General features: G+C 41.7%; 1 protein-coding gene across 3 annotated transcripts; it reads left to right on the top strand.

Annotated features, from left to right (window-relative positions):
- Positions 1–631: 631 nt before the first annotated feature.
- On the top strand, positions 632–16,750 carry LOC111226943 (nectin-4-like). Of its 3 annotated transcripts, none has more exons than XM_022752263.1 (11): positions 632–1,010; positions 4,935–5,120; positions 5,677–5,844; positions 6,873–7,151; positions 7,721–7,838; positions 11,493–11,647; positions 11,755–11,914; positions 12,244–12,316; positions 12,661–12,723; positions 13,926–14,117; positions 14,270–16,750. In XM_022752263.1, the coding sequence occupies exons 1-11, from the start codon at positions 956–958 to the stop codon at positions 14,660–14,662; spliced, it is 1,842 nt and encodes a 613-aa protein (XP_022607984.1). In that variant the 5' UTR covers positions 632–955; the 3' UTR covers positions 14,663–16,750. The 3 variants fall into 3 exon arrangements, with proteins under 3 accessions (XP_022607984.1, XP_022607985.1, XP_022607983.1); XM_022752264.1 differs by having other exon boundaries at positions 12,244–12,319; positions 13,926–14,093; XM_022752262.1 differs by having other exon boundaries at positions 12,244–12,319.
- The last annotated feature ends 251 nt before the right edge of the window (positions 16,751–17,001 follow it).

Below are 17,001 nucleotides of genomic sequence, written 5' to 3'. Positions count from 1 at the left end.
GGTTCTGAAAGCTCGTTTTAAGGCTCAGTTTCTGAATCTGTATACTTGTCCATGGATTGAGCGCTTAGATATTTTCACAGTATTTGTTTAGCACCTAGACCTGCTTTATAATCAAAAAATAGATCTACATGGAAATCATACTTAATGTTTTGATTAAATAGTTGTATAGATTTGAGATTTAATGCTCCAAAACTGGGCAGATTGGTTTATTCCTGCTTATGTTCATATTTTATAACAGCACAATGAATGTCTGTGCTCGTCTCCTCGTCTCATATTTCCGATTATCCCCTTTAAAATTAAAGGATTAATTTGTTTTTCTCCCATGGGAGGGGACACCTTTAGCTTTGGCATCGGTCCGTCTGACGCAGTTTAAACGGACTCTCCATGCCTGCTTTTCACCTGCCTCTCCTCTCTGCAGAGCAAGTAAAGACGAGAAAATAACTGTCATGTTGCCCTAACCAAACCGGAAAGGTGACTTTTAGCGCGTGTGTGCGCGCTGAGTGTCTGTGGTTAGGTGAGAGAGAGAGAGCGAGCGAGCGAGCGAGCGAGCGAGATAGAGAGAGAGAGAGAGAGAGAGAGAGAGAGAGAGAGAGAGACAGAGGGGTGGCGCGGGTAGGGCAAACAGGTGTATCCAAACAGGTAAAGCTGCGCCTTCTTTCTCTAAAGGACAAACATTATGGCGTGTGCTTAACAAACTGAGGATTTACATTTTTCATGAGGACTTGGTGAAGATTAATATAGATACTTTTTTTTTTGCCCAGAACGGGACTTTGGAGAGGATCTGGTCCCAGAAAAACACCCTCACCAAGGATGATCCGGCAGCAGGAGGCATGAGTCCGCCTCAGTGCTTCATGCATGCCTGTCATCTAGGATATTATTACCTGGACTGATGAGCTTTATCCCAGCGCTGAAATTGTCCCAACTTGTGCTCAGTTAACAGTAACTCCCGGGGAGAATGACATCTCTGCTGAACAGACTCTCCCTGTGTCTCTTTGTCCTCCGGATCTTTGGTAAGAGGACTTCACATGGAGTCTGTCCAAACCGTATTCTTTCAAGGCTTATGTTTGTGTCTTTATGTTGTCTGCTGTCAGATACATGATATTACTTCTGCACTGTCCAGTAGGTCTGCTCATGATATCAATACAACAGATGTTTGTCAGGAGCATTGGAAATTAAGCAAAACTAGGTAATGGAAATGTTCTATTGAAAGAAAACTCAATTGCTTATGAAAGCTGACCAATAACTGTCCCATTGTATCTCATGCATATTCAGAAGCTGTAAGTTCTGTACATGTTGGGCAGCTTTTCTCAAGAGCAGACACAGCAGGAGCAGTGCGGTTAAAGAAAAACCCTTGTGGTGCTGTCTGATATTTCAGGAAAAACAGGTTGCTGTAGAGACCCTCCTAGTGTGTGTGTGTGTTGTTTAAGCCTAAATATATGTGTCCATGTGATAAATGCTGTAGGTCTATGCATGTCAGCATCAGAAAGTCTGTCTACTGTACACAGCGTGCTGCACTGTATCAACCTATCACTTATTAATTAGGTAAAGTCATAAATATATTTAGCAAAAGACAAAAACAGTACTTTCACAATGTCAGACAATGGTAGATACAAGTGTGGCATAAAATAACAACGTTTAATTCCATACATAAAAGCAGCATAGGCTGAGGTGTTATTCCAGTAATGCAGCACAGGCAGATTCCACTGAGTGACAAACACACTCATGTCGTTGTGAGAAAAACACACACACCTGTCTGCAGAGTACACTCATCAGCTCTGATGGTAAATGCATGAATCACAACCTCACCGCTGACATATCTGAACAGATTCTCCCACATCACGTACTGAATCAACACCTGTAAGAGTTGCTCAGCACTCCCTCTCTCTCTCTCTCCCTCTCTCTCTCTCTCTCTCTCTCTCTCACATGCACACACTACTTGCTACAACTTATGGTGTCTGTGACAGCGGATTTAATAACTTTTCCAGGGAAATCAGTTTGGATTAACAGGACGGATGGGACAGATGATGTAACACTCAGCTCTTGCAGTGTTATCAATAAATGCATAAGCAGCACGTTAGTGCAACAAAAGGAAACTACACTGTGAAGGAATTTTTTTTTAAATTCAGTTATCTGACTTTCTATTTTTTAGTAGCCACATGACCAGCAGCTCTATATGGGCGGAAGTGTTGGGCAGTCTGCTGGTTGGTTTTTCCACCACCTCGGTCCAGGATGTAGTGACATGCAATTTGACATTCATGATCCTCAGAGGATGAATCTTAACGACTCTGGTGATTGCCTGTCATTTGGTGGTTTTGAGTGAAATGTCTAAATGGATTGCCGTGAAATTTGGTTCAGACATTCAGGTTCACCTCTGGGTGAATTGCAACTTTTGCGATTGCTTAATTTTCCATATATATTCCATATATTCCACCATCTGGTCAAAAAACACTTCACTTTATGACTAAATACATGCAAAACTAACAGCATCCGGCCTCAGCATTACTTTGTGCTACATATTAATAGTAGCATGCAAACACACTAAACTAAGATGGAAAACTTGAAATGTTTTTTCATTGTGAGCATAGCTTAAAGCATGATTGTGCCCCTCAGAGCTGCTAACACAGCTGATGTCCTCACTCTGTCCAATACTTATGGTCAAATACCTTTAAAACTAACGACAATCCCATCATCCTCAGCTTTTTTCGTAGTTAGTGCTATCAGCTAATGTTACCATGCTAACACACTATACTTACATGGTAGCCTTATACCTTCTGAACCGTGTGCTGACGTTGACGCATGTAGCTCAAATCACTGCTGTGCTTAAGTAGCCTCAAGTTTCTTTTTGACATCGATACTTCCGACTGAAAAGTACCTTGAACTGTACGTTGATACTTTCAAATACATGCAAATTCTACACGTAACAAGTCAAAACTAGATGTCGACAGTAGCGAAACTGAAATAGTAGACTACCGTGAGCAATCAGGGAGCGATCAGTAAAAACATGTTAGAACTATTGGCTGCAGCACAGTGACTATTGTGTTTGTAAGAGCAAACAGCAGAGCAGCGATCAGAGATAAACACTTTTTCCCTAAGAGGTCATTTTAGGGGCGACTGATAAAAAGACCAGCCTGATTGTGTTTCAGCTTAGACACACATGGCCTGTCATGTTGTGTATTGATATATCATTAGAGTTTGGGAGATATCCATTTACTAAAATTCATTTTCTTTCAGCTTCAATCTTCTGAAAGTAAATCAACCACCAGCAACACGAGCCCAAACCAAAAGCACCGATATGATAATATACTGTGATCACATTTGTTTCCATTAGCAGAACTTTCACAAAGCGTAATTCAATTTTATTTAAGCACCGTGCCATGAGAAATATCCCTTGGAAACAAACAAACTTGCAGGTTGCAGGGATCCACATGTGGTGGCTGTCACACATGTGACTGTGTGTGTGTGTGTGTGTGTGTGTGTGTGTGTACGTTACGATTGCTCGAGGACAGGAGGAGATAAGGTGACACATTAGTTTGTCTACATCAGACAAATGTGATCTGTAAACAGACAGAGAGAACAAAACAGATTCCTACAAGTGGGTATCTGGGTGTTTGTGTTTTGCAGTGTTGTTGTAATGTGAGACACACAATAGGCTACATAGACTTTATGATACAGTATGTCCTGTGTTGTATGTTTCCTGGGGCCTTGTTGAATGTCTCGCTCTCTCCAGACACTGAGGTTAACTCTCTGTGAGTTTGCTTTTAAGCTTATCTCGAGCGACTAGTTAAGCGACATATCTTCACTTGTGCTCACCTCTGTTAGACAACCTGTTTTCTCTCTCCTCCCCCATTTCTGTCTGCGCTGGGTGGACTCTTTGACACCCATCTGCTCTCATCTTTCCCCTCAATTTCGACCACAGGAGGCCTAACTTGTATTTTCATGCACAACATCATGTATTTTCCTGATTAATTCTGTAAACAATAAAGATTTTTCCATCATGTGTAGCTCACACAAACTTTACTACTAAAACTTTGGTTCAGTCACAAACAATAAAAATATTACATTAAAGGAATAGTTTCACATTTTTGGGAAGCTTATCTCTTGCTGACAGTTGATGGGTAGACTGACAACCTGTATGTTGTGTGGTGAATATAAGAGACGGGAAACAGCTAGCCTTACTTCCTGCGCTTGGCCAAAAAGTATGTCACCACCATAACCTCACAAACACCACAACTTCGCCTTTTTACACTTATATACAATACAGTCAGTCAGGTTTAGAAATGCTGATAGGAGGATTATATCTTAAGACACAGCCAGGCTAGCTGGGTGTACTGGTGACCCTGTTAGCTGCTTTTCATAACCACAACTTCAAGCATACGTTATTCAAATGTAGCACTATTCATTATTAATGAATTGAAAACAAGCAACCAATGTGTTTACACTGAGAAACAATGATGGCTCCTGGTAATGTAGCATTATTCATGTTTTTTGGGAAATTAACTTTTTGCTTACCCTCCACTGCCTCATGTTTTTAGCCATAGCAATAGACTTCTTTGAGGCTGTGATACATAATCATGGAGCATAAGCCAGAAGTAACTTCTTTTTAGCTAGTAGCTAATGGCTATAGTTTAAATAATAGATGTATTATGGTTTGAACTTGAGGCGTCAGCAAAGATAAATTAATAAGGTCAGACCACATTGTTCTATTCTGTCTATCTATTATCTATCTATCTAGCGAATGAGATGATTTCCCATCTCCTACAGCTGTTGCAATATGGAAGTAACTACAGGTTTTTTCTGTCACAGGTCGAAGGTCACTGTTGGGCTCGGTGTCACTACACTGCAGATTGAAACATAATTCATCATAAAACCAATTAGCTGCACATGCTTTATGGCTGAGTAGATGGATTTACCTTCCTGTCCTTCTCCTCTTTCAGTTACAGTGATACATGGAGAGTTTATGGGGCTCCCTCCAAATGGTTCCCTACGCTCCTTGGCAGAAGAGGAGACCGTGTTGCCCTGTCGCTACCAGCCAAGTGAGAGCGGTGTGGTGGTGGTGCAGGTCACGTGGTATAAGGAGACAGAGCAGATCATCACCGCACACCACATTAACGGACAGACAGGTCAGTTGGCGCAGTGGCTCCAGTGGCATTCTCGAGTCTCGCTTCACATTCTCAGCTACATACTAAAAGAGTAACTTATTCCTTTCCTCACAGTGAGAAATCGCTTCTATATCAGAGCACTCACTCCTATATGCTAAATCCAGTGAGCACACTTTGCTGCTGATTTGTCAGTTTCAGTGTTGGTCGGAGGCTTTTTTATATAGCTTTAAGACGAGCGCTCACAACTATTTAAAAAGAACAGTGGACTGTCAAAAATTAGCACTTTATTTTTGGTTTCTTGTAATATGTTATGATTTAGTAAATGAAGCTTACATCCATTGTGAGCGTGAGTCATGTGGGATGAGACTGTGAGCTAAATGCCCAGAATGTAAATGTAATTTCAAGCATGAGTTCAGGCGTGGTGTATGGAGGTGACAAAAGGAACCCTGAGGTGCCTTTTGAACTCACTGGACTTAATCTTTTGTGTCACATCCATCCTCACACTCTCCTTTAACTCTGTCGCTCCTCATCTCTCTCCCATGTCTTATTCTCTCCCTCTCTCTCTCTCCGTCTGCAGCATTTGGGACGTGGTCTCGACGTGTGCGCTTTAGAAGCAGCGAACCCACAGTGGACTCATCTCTGGTTATCATGAGCACGGACATCTCTGATGAGGGGAAGTATATCTGCCGCATCAGCACCTTCCCCTCTGGCAACTTTGACAGTGAGATGTCACTCATCGTATGGAGTGAGTCTCTCCCTAATGCCTCTGCCATACAGTGTTATCACAGGAGCGGTAATATGTTGTACAAGGATGAAGACTGATGCTAATCCCAAAAGTCACTCCAGTCACAAAGGGAAGTGATATAACTGTCAGTGGGCTGGTTGTTACCATTCAGAGTTGCACAATTTAAGTTGTGTATACTAAAGCATGATAAGTTTTAGTACATGACTAATAATGAAGTGTCACATAATAATAACATACTTACTCATCGCCTTATGTGTCAATAGTTTTTCACACAATAAATTCATTCACTCCATATAAGGCAATAAGCACTCACACAGGAAGCAATAACTCCTGATAATATTTTATTAAGTTTTCAACCTATTTAGCTTTTTAGAGACTTGTCTTACTATATTTTTTTAACCTTTTTACATTATTATCCCACTCCAACAATTATAACCCTTATATTAATTTTCCATTTATTAGTTATTCTATTTTTAACTCTTATTCAAACTAGACTATGTAGCAGGCCAGCAGAAAAACATATTAAAAACTGAGGGTTTGCTCGTATGCAAAGAGCAAACTGTGAAGGTGATAAATGACACCAGTTTAGAAAAAAAGTAGTAACTAAAATTATTATTATTGATAATTTACACACAACACACACAACACACCTTCGTCTGCTTCATCAGGTTTGTGTGGGTGGTTTGATGACATCACAGCAAGTGACCCCACAAATGTTATCAGATTCTGATTCAAGTGTTTCTAAATTGACATTGGTGCGTGACATTAGTGACATCACCTTTCCACAACTGAACCCCGCCCACTTGAAATCAGTGGAAAAAAAAAACAAATGTCAAATAACCACAACAGTTCAAACTCTGTGAGAAAACTGTGTTCGTGTGTGACCCATAGCTCACACTAAGAAGATAACTGAGAAAGTATGTGTACAGGACCTTTTAAAGATCTCGTTAAGTCTATGTGTGCACTCATCAGTAATTGCTAGGTGCGTCGACTTATCATCACCTTCACTCTAACCAACATCCCTCCAGCCGTTCCCATCTCCTCCATCGACCCTGTGATTCTGGTGGAGGGACAGTCCTACCGACAGGCCGCTTCCTGCCGCTCCATAGGCCGCCCACCCCCCCGCCTCACCTGGGACACCGACCTGAATGGCCAGTTCACCAGCCGCTCCTCCGACAATGGGGCTGTCTCCACGCAGTACTCCCTGCACCCCCTGAGGAGCATGAACGGCAAGAAGCTGGACTGTCTGGTGTGGCATGAGACATCGTCCACCCCCCGCAGGCTCAGCAACCGCCTGGTCGTGCACTGTGAGTATACATGGACTCTTACACAGAGGTGGTGTTACGCGACAGAAAACACACACTTTGGGCAAAGAAATCGTCAAATTCAAAACATGCAAAGAACAAGAATACAACTGGAAAAAAGAAAAACATCTCAACATTTGTAACACTGTCGCAGCTTCACTTCCTTTTTTTTTTTATCACTGTGAACATCACTTCAAAGTAAGAAGAGACTCAATAAGAACTTGATCGCTTCAACACTACGCATTCCTCTCTGTATTACTCATTTTGACTGCCCATATTAAATTCCCTTTCGCTGAAATTGTCACTGTGAAACTGAAAAATGTACTTCTCTTAATTTCTCTTCTTTTCTTAAATCAACCAAAGAGCACTCTGGGATTACAGGATATTGTCAGAGTACTGTGGGTCTTTGTTATTATACTGTTGGTTTATTGCATTCATTGGAAGTTGTCCCTCATAAGTGCATCAGCTTGGATATTCAGCCTTAGCATGAAATGATAATGATAATGCCTCCTTTTTTTCTCTCACTTGCCTCGATTGCTCTAAGCACGTACATTTTTTCTTCTCCCCCCCAGTCCCTCCGCATGCAGAGGTGTCTGGCTACAATGAAGACTGGTCCATTGGTATGGAGAACGCTGCCCTGAGGTGTCTGAGTGGAGGAAACCCCAAACCACAGAGTTTCACCTGGATCAGGTACAGTAGGACTCGCCTCCCTCGCTGGCTGTCTGGTACTCGTGTGACTAACTGTCTGATGTGTCTGGTCACTGTTATTTTTCTCGTAACTCCCGGAGTGTTTATGGTAATTACTTAGAATGATTCCACCAGGGAAAAGTTTTAATGGGATGTTCAGCGAGGTTATCTCAGGTCATCCTCAGGGACCAAAAAATGACAAATTACAATTAATTTTATTCAGTAATTTTACTTTTAGTAGATTGTCTGTAACAAACATTAGGTTATTTTTTCCACTTTTATTTTTCTTTAATGTAACAGTGACAGTATCAATTTAAAGAGACAAGTTTGACAGTTTCATATGAATCCACTTTGAGAAGAATTTCAAAACTTATAATTATGACATTAATTCTAGTGATTTCAGATCCTGCTGAAACAACTGACCTATTAATGGTTAAGGCCATAGGTCCTGATCTATATGTTTCCTACTCTCTTCAAATTCCCACTAAAGGCTGAAACCAACACGTTCAGCTTGTCTGTGGTTTCCAGACACACACCCAGTCTTTTCTGCTGAACATGTAAAATGTTCAACTCATCATGAATATACGCTACATCTAAACAACAGCTGGGAACTGTAGTTTTTAGCAAATATCAATCCAACAAGGATAAATAGTGCATTGTTTGGGGACTATTTTCATCTATTTGAAGTTCTCAAGTGATAGATAGATAGATAGATAGATAGATAGATAGATAGATAGATAGATAGATAGATAGATAGATAGATTGATAGATAGATAGATAGACAACATTCTGTCCTGCCAGTATGTTGTGGAGAGGGTGGATGGTATTGTCCATGGATGGCCTCCATCTTACATTGCATGCGTGTCTCCAGTTAACAGTTCATTCAGTAAGTCCTGCATTACCTCAGCTAATAAATTCTTCCAACAAAGTATTAGTTACTTTTAAGTGTAGCTTGGTCACTAATACACTTGACTGAAACAACCTTTCACAGTGTAGTGGGGGAGGATCTCCACCCTTTCCACATGACTTAACCAAACAAGCCCTGGCATTGCCACCTCCTGATTCTGCTGCCTCAGTGGAAACTGACAGATTGAAACGTTGCGTGTCATTTAAAAATCAGTGGCTTTAAACCTCCGACAAAAGGTTTCGCTCAGAGGCCCAACTTCTGCTTGAGTCACCTGGTGTCATCTTTAAGGCCATTTCCTCTTGGTGCATGAAAATATTCTCAGGGTGTGGCGGAGAGTTTGGCCAGAAAAATGTGAGACACGAAAAGCGTCTGGGAGAGAAAGGGCTCTCATCGGGTTATGAGAGGTGACAGTTAGACCCCCTAGGGAAAAATTCCTAACACAAAGATGGGGTACGGGTTCTTAAAAATGTAAAGAAAAAATACGTTTGGTGAGGTTTCTCCTCATCTGACTTGTTTTTGCCATATGATGATGTACGTGTTACCTGTTAGTCATAGGAACACACCTTGGGAAAAGAGGCTCTGTGAGTAAGGCTCACCAGACACACACCATGCATACAGGCTTACACACTCATGAATGAGCATGTATACACACACACACACACACAAAACCAAGTCAGCACCCAAAATCTCTAGTTACAGTCAACCTCTCCTTACTCGTGCACGCTCTTTACATGAACACACACATACACACACACGGATACAGCAGTCGACAAACCTGTTGGATTTGTCAATAAAAGGCGGCAGGTGAAGTAATAGCTGGTGTCAAAGTGTCATGTTGCGGCTTGTGCCAAAAGCAGACAGATGAGACGGTTTCACACGAAGGAGGGAGGATGAGGGGGATGAGAAAAAAAAGGGAAAGGGAAATAATGAGAGAGAGTGAACTAAATGGGGGAGGGGCAGGAGGATGGGTAAGGGGGTTGCGGTGAGCCAAGAGGAGGAAGAGGAAGCAGGACGTGTGGATTGGTGCGAGATGTTATCTCAATGGTGTGCGTATGCTGCATATGTGAAAATAGACAGTTCCTCTTTCCTGCGAGAGATAGGGGCTCACTGAAACACAGTGCGCTCAAAGTTGGAGTCAGCACTTTGAATAGAAAACTCAGGTTCGTTTCGGAGCGTGCTGCTGTAGTGGCGGAAAAAACAAACCAGGTATTTCTGGTTGAAAATGCAACAGGCAGACATCAATTTCAAGTCCGTTCAAGGTGATTAGATCAAAACAACAACACTGAGGCAACACCCTGGACGGTGTTGTTCATCAAAATTTCTTGAGTCACGCTGCTAGGAAATACAGTATATGGTTTCCAAACAACACACACAACACAGAACTGAAAAGCTCATTATAAAAAGTGGCATCTTAATAGAAATAAATGTCAGTTTCAATTCAAAGGCGCCTAATGGTTATTGGCATGACAGTTTGAGAAAAAAAGCAATATTGCCAAAGTATCAAAATATAATTTTCAAAAATACTAAATACAAAATGCAACAAACAAAACCAAGATCGATTCATATGTATACATTAATTATATATACAGTACATTATTTGAGTGTGTGTGTGTGTGTGTGTGTGTGTGTGTGTGTGTGTGTGTGTGTATGTAGGTCGCTCACCGTTCCTCAAGTTGTGGCATGTTGAACTTGTACTAGATGTCATTTAGTTTGGGATTGCAGGACTGAATTCGTCAAAGTAAATTTTCCTTATTTCAGGGAATGACTACATTCTGTTTTTCTCTCTCACTGATTAAAGGGTGAGGTGTCTTATGTTTAGGTTGAAATGAAAAGCAGAAATGGATGTTAGTTATGATCAGTTATAGGCAACATGGCTGAACAAGAAGGAAGAGTGCACCATCTATGGAAATTTGTATGATTTCTTTTTGTTTTGTTTTTTTTTTGAAGGGAGGGTTGAGAATTGATTATAATCTCTCCACCATCTTCTGACATTTTTCTCTGACACCTGAACATGAAGCAAATTGACATCCAAGTTCCAAGTAAAGGGTGTCAAAGGCAAACTGCCAACATGTAAGTGTCAAAAACTGCAGTTCCTCTAATAGCCACTTGAGGCTGGTTCCAAAAGCGAGTCAATCCCCATAGGCTCCCATGTTAAAATGTCCAACTTTGTTGTTACAGTCTAATACAAAAAAAAAGGTTTTAATGGCTATAGCTAATGACAACTGTACAGGGGACTGAATTTTTGTATAACTCACCTGATTAAATTTTATTAAGACTTAAGGTTGGTATAACTGTGGGCGTGTTGCCTTGAGTGACAGGTGACCGGTATGCTTGCCACAAACCAGCATGCAACAAAGTTTTAACTCCACACACGCCCTACCTCTTTCACCATTTTTGGATTAGTTAGGTCAAGTCAGACACCGCCAAGATGGCGACAGCTAGCAGGCCGCTCTGAGCTTCAAAAACCGATCTTCAGAAAACTGTTGTTACAGAGGCTACGGCCAACTGTATACAGTCTATGGTCAAACATGTAAATATAAAGCAACAGTGGCAGCTCTTGGTTCAAAATAAGACAAAAAGTTTAGCTAAAAATATTCAGTAAACAGGATGCATTGTTTTGTTAAGTTTCCCACAATCGCTGATTCCACCTCTGCTGTGCGATGAGGTCACGAACAACAACCCAGGAGGTCCATGTGTTGATCTAAATGCTCCGTAATGTAACTTTGTCTTGTATCTTATTGTGTTTGCAGAAAAGGTGGACAGCTGCCAGAAGGTGTGATCGCCCACCCTAACGGAACACTAGCTTTTGGGCGACCCCTAAACTCAACAGATAAAGGCATCTACGAGTGTGAGGCGAAGAACGAGGTGGGAGTAGGCAAGGCGGAGGTGGAGATTGTCGTGACAGGTAGGTGACAGCACTGTCGACATGACAGATTGAGACTTGTCATAATAATAACACACAGGTATATACATCCATCTCATCCTGCATATGTCCCTACTCACTCTCTGCAGACTCTTTGGGGGACCACGACGTGCCCGAAAACATGCTGATGCTCATCGTGTTGGTCGTGTCTGTCGGGCTGCTGATCTTGATGATCGTCATCGTCATCACAGTCACGTGCCACCACAAGCGCAAGAACCTGAAGCTGGAGAAGGAGCTGACTGAGAGGAAGTATGTGGATATAACACCATGTTTAATTAAGATGAGATAAGATGAGATCAAACTTTTAATAGTCTCCGTAGGGCAGAGCGAGGCAAAGAGGATGGAGCGAATCGGGGCTTATTAAGCCTATTACAACTGACAGCTACAACAGCAGTGTGTTAAGTAGAATTAGAGGAGTGAGAAGTGTGATATTCAGCTGATAAATGACTGTGTAGGCGAGATGTGCAAAGTAACAACAAGGAAATGGAAACAAATGAAAGAAAGTATGTACATTATGGGATTCACTTCAATCATTTAAACATCTTTTTGCTTTTTTCTCTCCGTCTTGTTTCTCACAGGGAGGAAATAACTACTCTCTCCAGGCAAGCCTCTTTCAGGAGAATGAACTCTGTCAGCACAGATACCAGAGGAGCGGTACTATTACTGAATTATTCTTTTCACTCTGCAGCATCGTCTTGTGCTTTCTCTTATTTCTGCACGACCTGATTCAGGCTGTGAGACTCTGATCAAAATCAGTAGAGTGTTTCACACGATTATTTATTCAAAGATTCCTCAGAAATCCTCCAGATTTCACTGTGATGAATACTTAATTCTGTGCTCTATGAACATGGCTGTCAGCCAGTTGTGGAAATGAGTGAGTGGGTTCGGACTCTTTGAAAGGGGATGATGTTTTATGCACAAACTTTTTTTTTTTTTTTTTGAGTTATCTTGAGTCCTCACAGCTAAATCCTTCCTTCTGTTTCTTTGACTTGCAGACAGAGGAAAACATCCCTCTGAGGGTGGAGGGAACCCTGAGGACCAGCCTGTCTTCCCTCGGGGTCAGTCTAAGTATCTATCTAACTCTGCATGCAGGGCCAGGGCCGGGGCCGGGGCCGGGGCGGGGGGCGGGGGGCGGGGGCGGGGGCCGAGGGACTGGGGCTTTACTGTCCAGAGGCCAGGCAGCTGGTATGTATTTTATGTAATTGTTTACAGTTAGTTTTATGAGCTGGAAACGCCATTAAACGCCTGGTATATAAGAATGGTACTGCCCCTATTTCAAGTGAATTTTCATTCAACAGAGATAAAATTCTTAACAAAGGATTTAAATCTCTAGTATCAAGCCAGTTATCAGTTTCAGAAAATGCTTATACCAACAGTTCAACCTTATGAGAAATTCACCAGTTTGCTTTTTTGCTGAGAGTCAGATGTTGGAAACCAGAAAGTAATTGCGTGCGGCCAAGAAACAGTCCAACGCTAAAACTTCGACATGTTTTTCTTACACTTCTGCTTTTTCATATATTTATATGACATGTTCATTTGTGGTCTGAAGAGGGGCTGGACAAAGCTAGGCTAAATGTTTCCCCTTGTTTCCAGTCTTTATGCTAAGCTAACAGCCTCCTGCCTGCACACAGTTATCCATCTTCTCATCTAACTCTCAGCAAATAAGCATATACGTAAAACAAGTTGCATTAGAGGTAAATGAAGTTCTCTCAGTACGACCTGGTGGGCCTGCTTTAAATAAATAGCACTCTATCACTAAAGACACGAAACTTTAAAGGTTCCATGTAAAGGTAGATTTCCATGTCTTCTTTGATTATAAAGCAGGTCTAGCTTCTATATTAATACTGTGAAAGTATCAAAGCGCTCAGTCCACAGAGAAATGCACACAGCCTGTATTCAAACACTGAGCCTTAAAACCAGCCGTCAGGACTTCTGTAACTTTGTGATGTAACAACAAAGCATGCACCGCTCTCAGCCATGCCCCAAGCCCTGTCCACCTGGACCCACCATCCAACCTTGCAGGATTTGGTTTTTGTGTTTTACCTTAAATCTGCCATATATTTACTCAAACACTCAGAAAACAGAAGAGAGGCTCAGAGCCTCCTCTCTTCTGATTGGCTAACCGACCTGTGGTCACTAGAGCTCCAGAGAGAAGCCTGAGAGAGGAGATGTAAAACTACACTGAGATGGTTTTTACACAAGATGGGCACATGACAATCGGAACCAACCAATTTATCCGTCTCCCGTTCTGCACTGACAGGAGCAGACTCACTGCCGTGACAGCCGATCTACTATCTCAGGTGGGCGTGGAGGAGGAGGGGGAGCTTTTGACTACCTGGGAAGACCAGTCCTGCACAACAACTCGAGGAGGGGGAGAGAAAGGCTTCTGGATAGAGATGAGGATACCCGACTCAGAGTGGAGACATATGTGAGAAACAGCACTATGTCTTTAGTAAGTGTGTCTCTGTGCGTGTGCATTTCTGGGCATGTCAATACGTGATTTCACCCAATTGTGGAATGCATCTCACCCAGCTTATTAACCTCTGCATATTTAGCTGATGATGATGAAATTACTAAGTGTGTGTCCGCTCTTTGTCTTTGCAGCAGGAAACCCGTTTCCACCCTCCTCTCACGCCATCGGCTTTCCCCATGGTGCAGTCCACTGAGGTTGTGAGACAGCTAAACGGCAGCGCCTCTATCCCGACAGACGGGGGCTCGCGGCCAGGAAGCGTGGCCAAAAATCACCAGCACCCTCCCATGAGCTGCAACTACCCACCAGTGACAGACGATGAGGATGAAGTGGATGAAGGTTTGGGGGGTCCTGCCAGCCAGGAGCATCCCGATGACCAATACAGCGAGACTAACAGCTCCCAGGTGTCCGAGGCTCACAGTACACGCTATCAGCAGACTAATGGCACGCTGAGGCCCAAACCCCGACCGAGCCCCACTATGATCAGCCCCCACGCCTCCCTGATCCACAAGGCTCAGATAGTTTAGCAGGAAACATAACACGTGAAACCGCAGAACTGACTAGCTCTGGTCCTGGAGGTGGTTAAAACCCAGAAAACCAGTTTGTGGTTCCTTATGAAAAATCTGCACCTCGACTACAATGATGCGTCTTCTTTATTGTGTGGGAACACGGTGCAAGACAACAAAGTCCTTCAGGAAAAAAAATATCTACATCTGCTGCACATTTCTGGATTTCTGATCAGCAGTGTTGTTGTGTTTACTGGCACAATCAAAGACAAGGTCGCAATATTTCCAGCGCAGCTACTACAGCTTTGATCGCACACAATATTCCTTGCTCATCTTTCACAAATACACTATCTGCCGCGCTAACAAGCTGTAACTAACAGGTCAATGCCACTGACATACCTCCTGTGCGGGATGTCGCAAACACTCAAGGGCACATACAGTATGAAATCAGGAAATGCAGGTGATGGCTGTGGGAAAGTTGGTACATCAGAGAAGTAGATTGCAACACCTCAGTGCTGAGGGTGGATACTTTTTTTTTTCTTTTTTTTTTTTTTTTTTTGCTTCAGTGGTATTCAGGACCTGTGCCTGTGTTGAATTCTCTTACACAACACGGCTCGGGATCTGATCTAAACCATGGGGCTGTTGCTCTCTTGCCACACCTGCACCATGCATACCTCCATATTGTCTTACTGTTCTTGTGCCTCTGCCTTAAGCACTGAGACAGTTGGGATCAGATAAAGACTTCATACGACCAAAACATACCTAATGTGTTCTCTGTAGTGATTTGTAAATCTGCACAAATACACAAATGATTTTTTTCTAAACTTTTTGAAATGATTTTTTCTAACACTTAAATTCAAGTAAGTAAATTAACATATCAACACATTCAATATATCTACCCTCTTGTTTCCGCATGTCCCCAATTCCTCACCACCCTCAGATCTGCACCTGCATTCACACATACACCTAAAGTAGATAAATAATGAATATACCCTGCTGCTGTGTTGCAAGAATAAAAACTGAAACACTGTTTTACATGTTAAATATGTACATACAACATGTAGCTTCATGAAAGCTGGAAAAGCCAAATATTTGTAAAATACATTCTAGTGAGTGTTTTTTTTTTTTTATTATACATCACTGTATTGCTTGTAATGGCTTCTTGTATAATCTGTACTCACTGGAGACCATGGAAACAACATACTCAGTAAGTCATTACAACTGTGGACAGACCCTATCTGTACCTTGTAAAGTTTCTTCTTCGACATCCAATGATGACAGGACGATGCCCCTCCAGGATTGATTTGTCATTAACTCTAACAGTTACAGTTTTGGTACTGGTACTGGTACTGTTACAGTTTTATTTTTTTTTTGTGTTTATGTGTTCTGAATATTACTGGGTTCTGTTACAGCCCTGATACGGGAATTAATGTGCCAAAGGGATAATACAATAATAATAATAATAATAACAACAATAATAATAATGATAATAATAATAATAATTGCTTTTTTGGCAAATATGAAGTATTATTTTATTACACATTGGTATTGTGTTTCTATAAATACAGCTTTATCCTAGATGAATGTCGGAAGTTAGAAATGTCAGGTTAAAAGTCTGCTGTGGCAAAAGCAATGTGCCATATTATCTGCTAGAACCCAACAGGTAAGAGCAGCAGACAAATGGTATTATGTTCAATGCAGACTGTATTTGTTGCAGACAGTGCCCCCTGATGTGTACTGCTGGAAAGTGCAGGGACTTGAATGAGCCTACAAACTGCAAAACTACTGAACTATGAAAGACTCTGCATTCCACTGTGACTTTGGAAAATGATCTTCCTGGTGACGTGCCTGGATTTTCATTTATTTTGAGGGCTACGTATTGGTATCAGCTTGTATTGATTGGTTTGAAATAAATGTGCATGTTCTTTTTTAAAAGTACACTGAAACTTAAATGCTAACACAGGCTTTTCGATAAATACTATTTTCTTGATCATCCAAATATGGGGGGTTTACACTGATACTTATTCTTATGTGCTTAGAAATTGAGTCGAATCCCTACACACTACACCAATTAGTGTGTCAATTAGTTATTATTATGTATTCAATTAGGCATTTCTATTACACACAAATTCATTCAAGAATAAGCACTATGTAAGGATCTACTACAAAATGAAAGGTATTAAAGCTACATTTTGATGCTTACCATTGTGACATAATGGGTTACAATGGGAGGAGTGGCCTTTATATTTTTTCTTTACATTGTGCTTTAGTATTTATGTTTCACCAAAAACATCATACCCAAGCAAATTGATTGTTTACCCACTTTAACTGGATGACAATCCGGTTGTGGCCCTCTGTCC

Source organism: Seriola dumerili, unplaced genomic scaffold (genome assembly GCF_002260705.1).
Source record: "Seriola dumerili isolate Sdu_G_001 unplaced genomic scaffold, Sdu_1.0 BDQW01000167.1, whole genome shotgun sequence".
NCBI classification, from domain to species: domain Eukaryota; kingdom Metazoa; phylum Chordata; class Actinopteri; order Carangiformes; family Carangidae; genus Seriola; species Seriola dumerili.
This window is presented reverse-complemented; position numbering and strand designations above follow the sequence as displayed.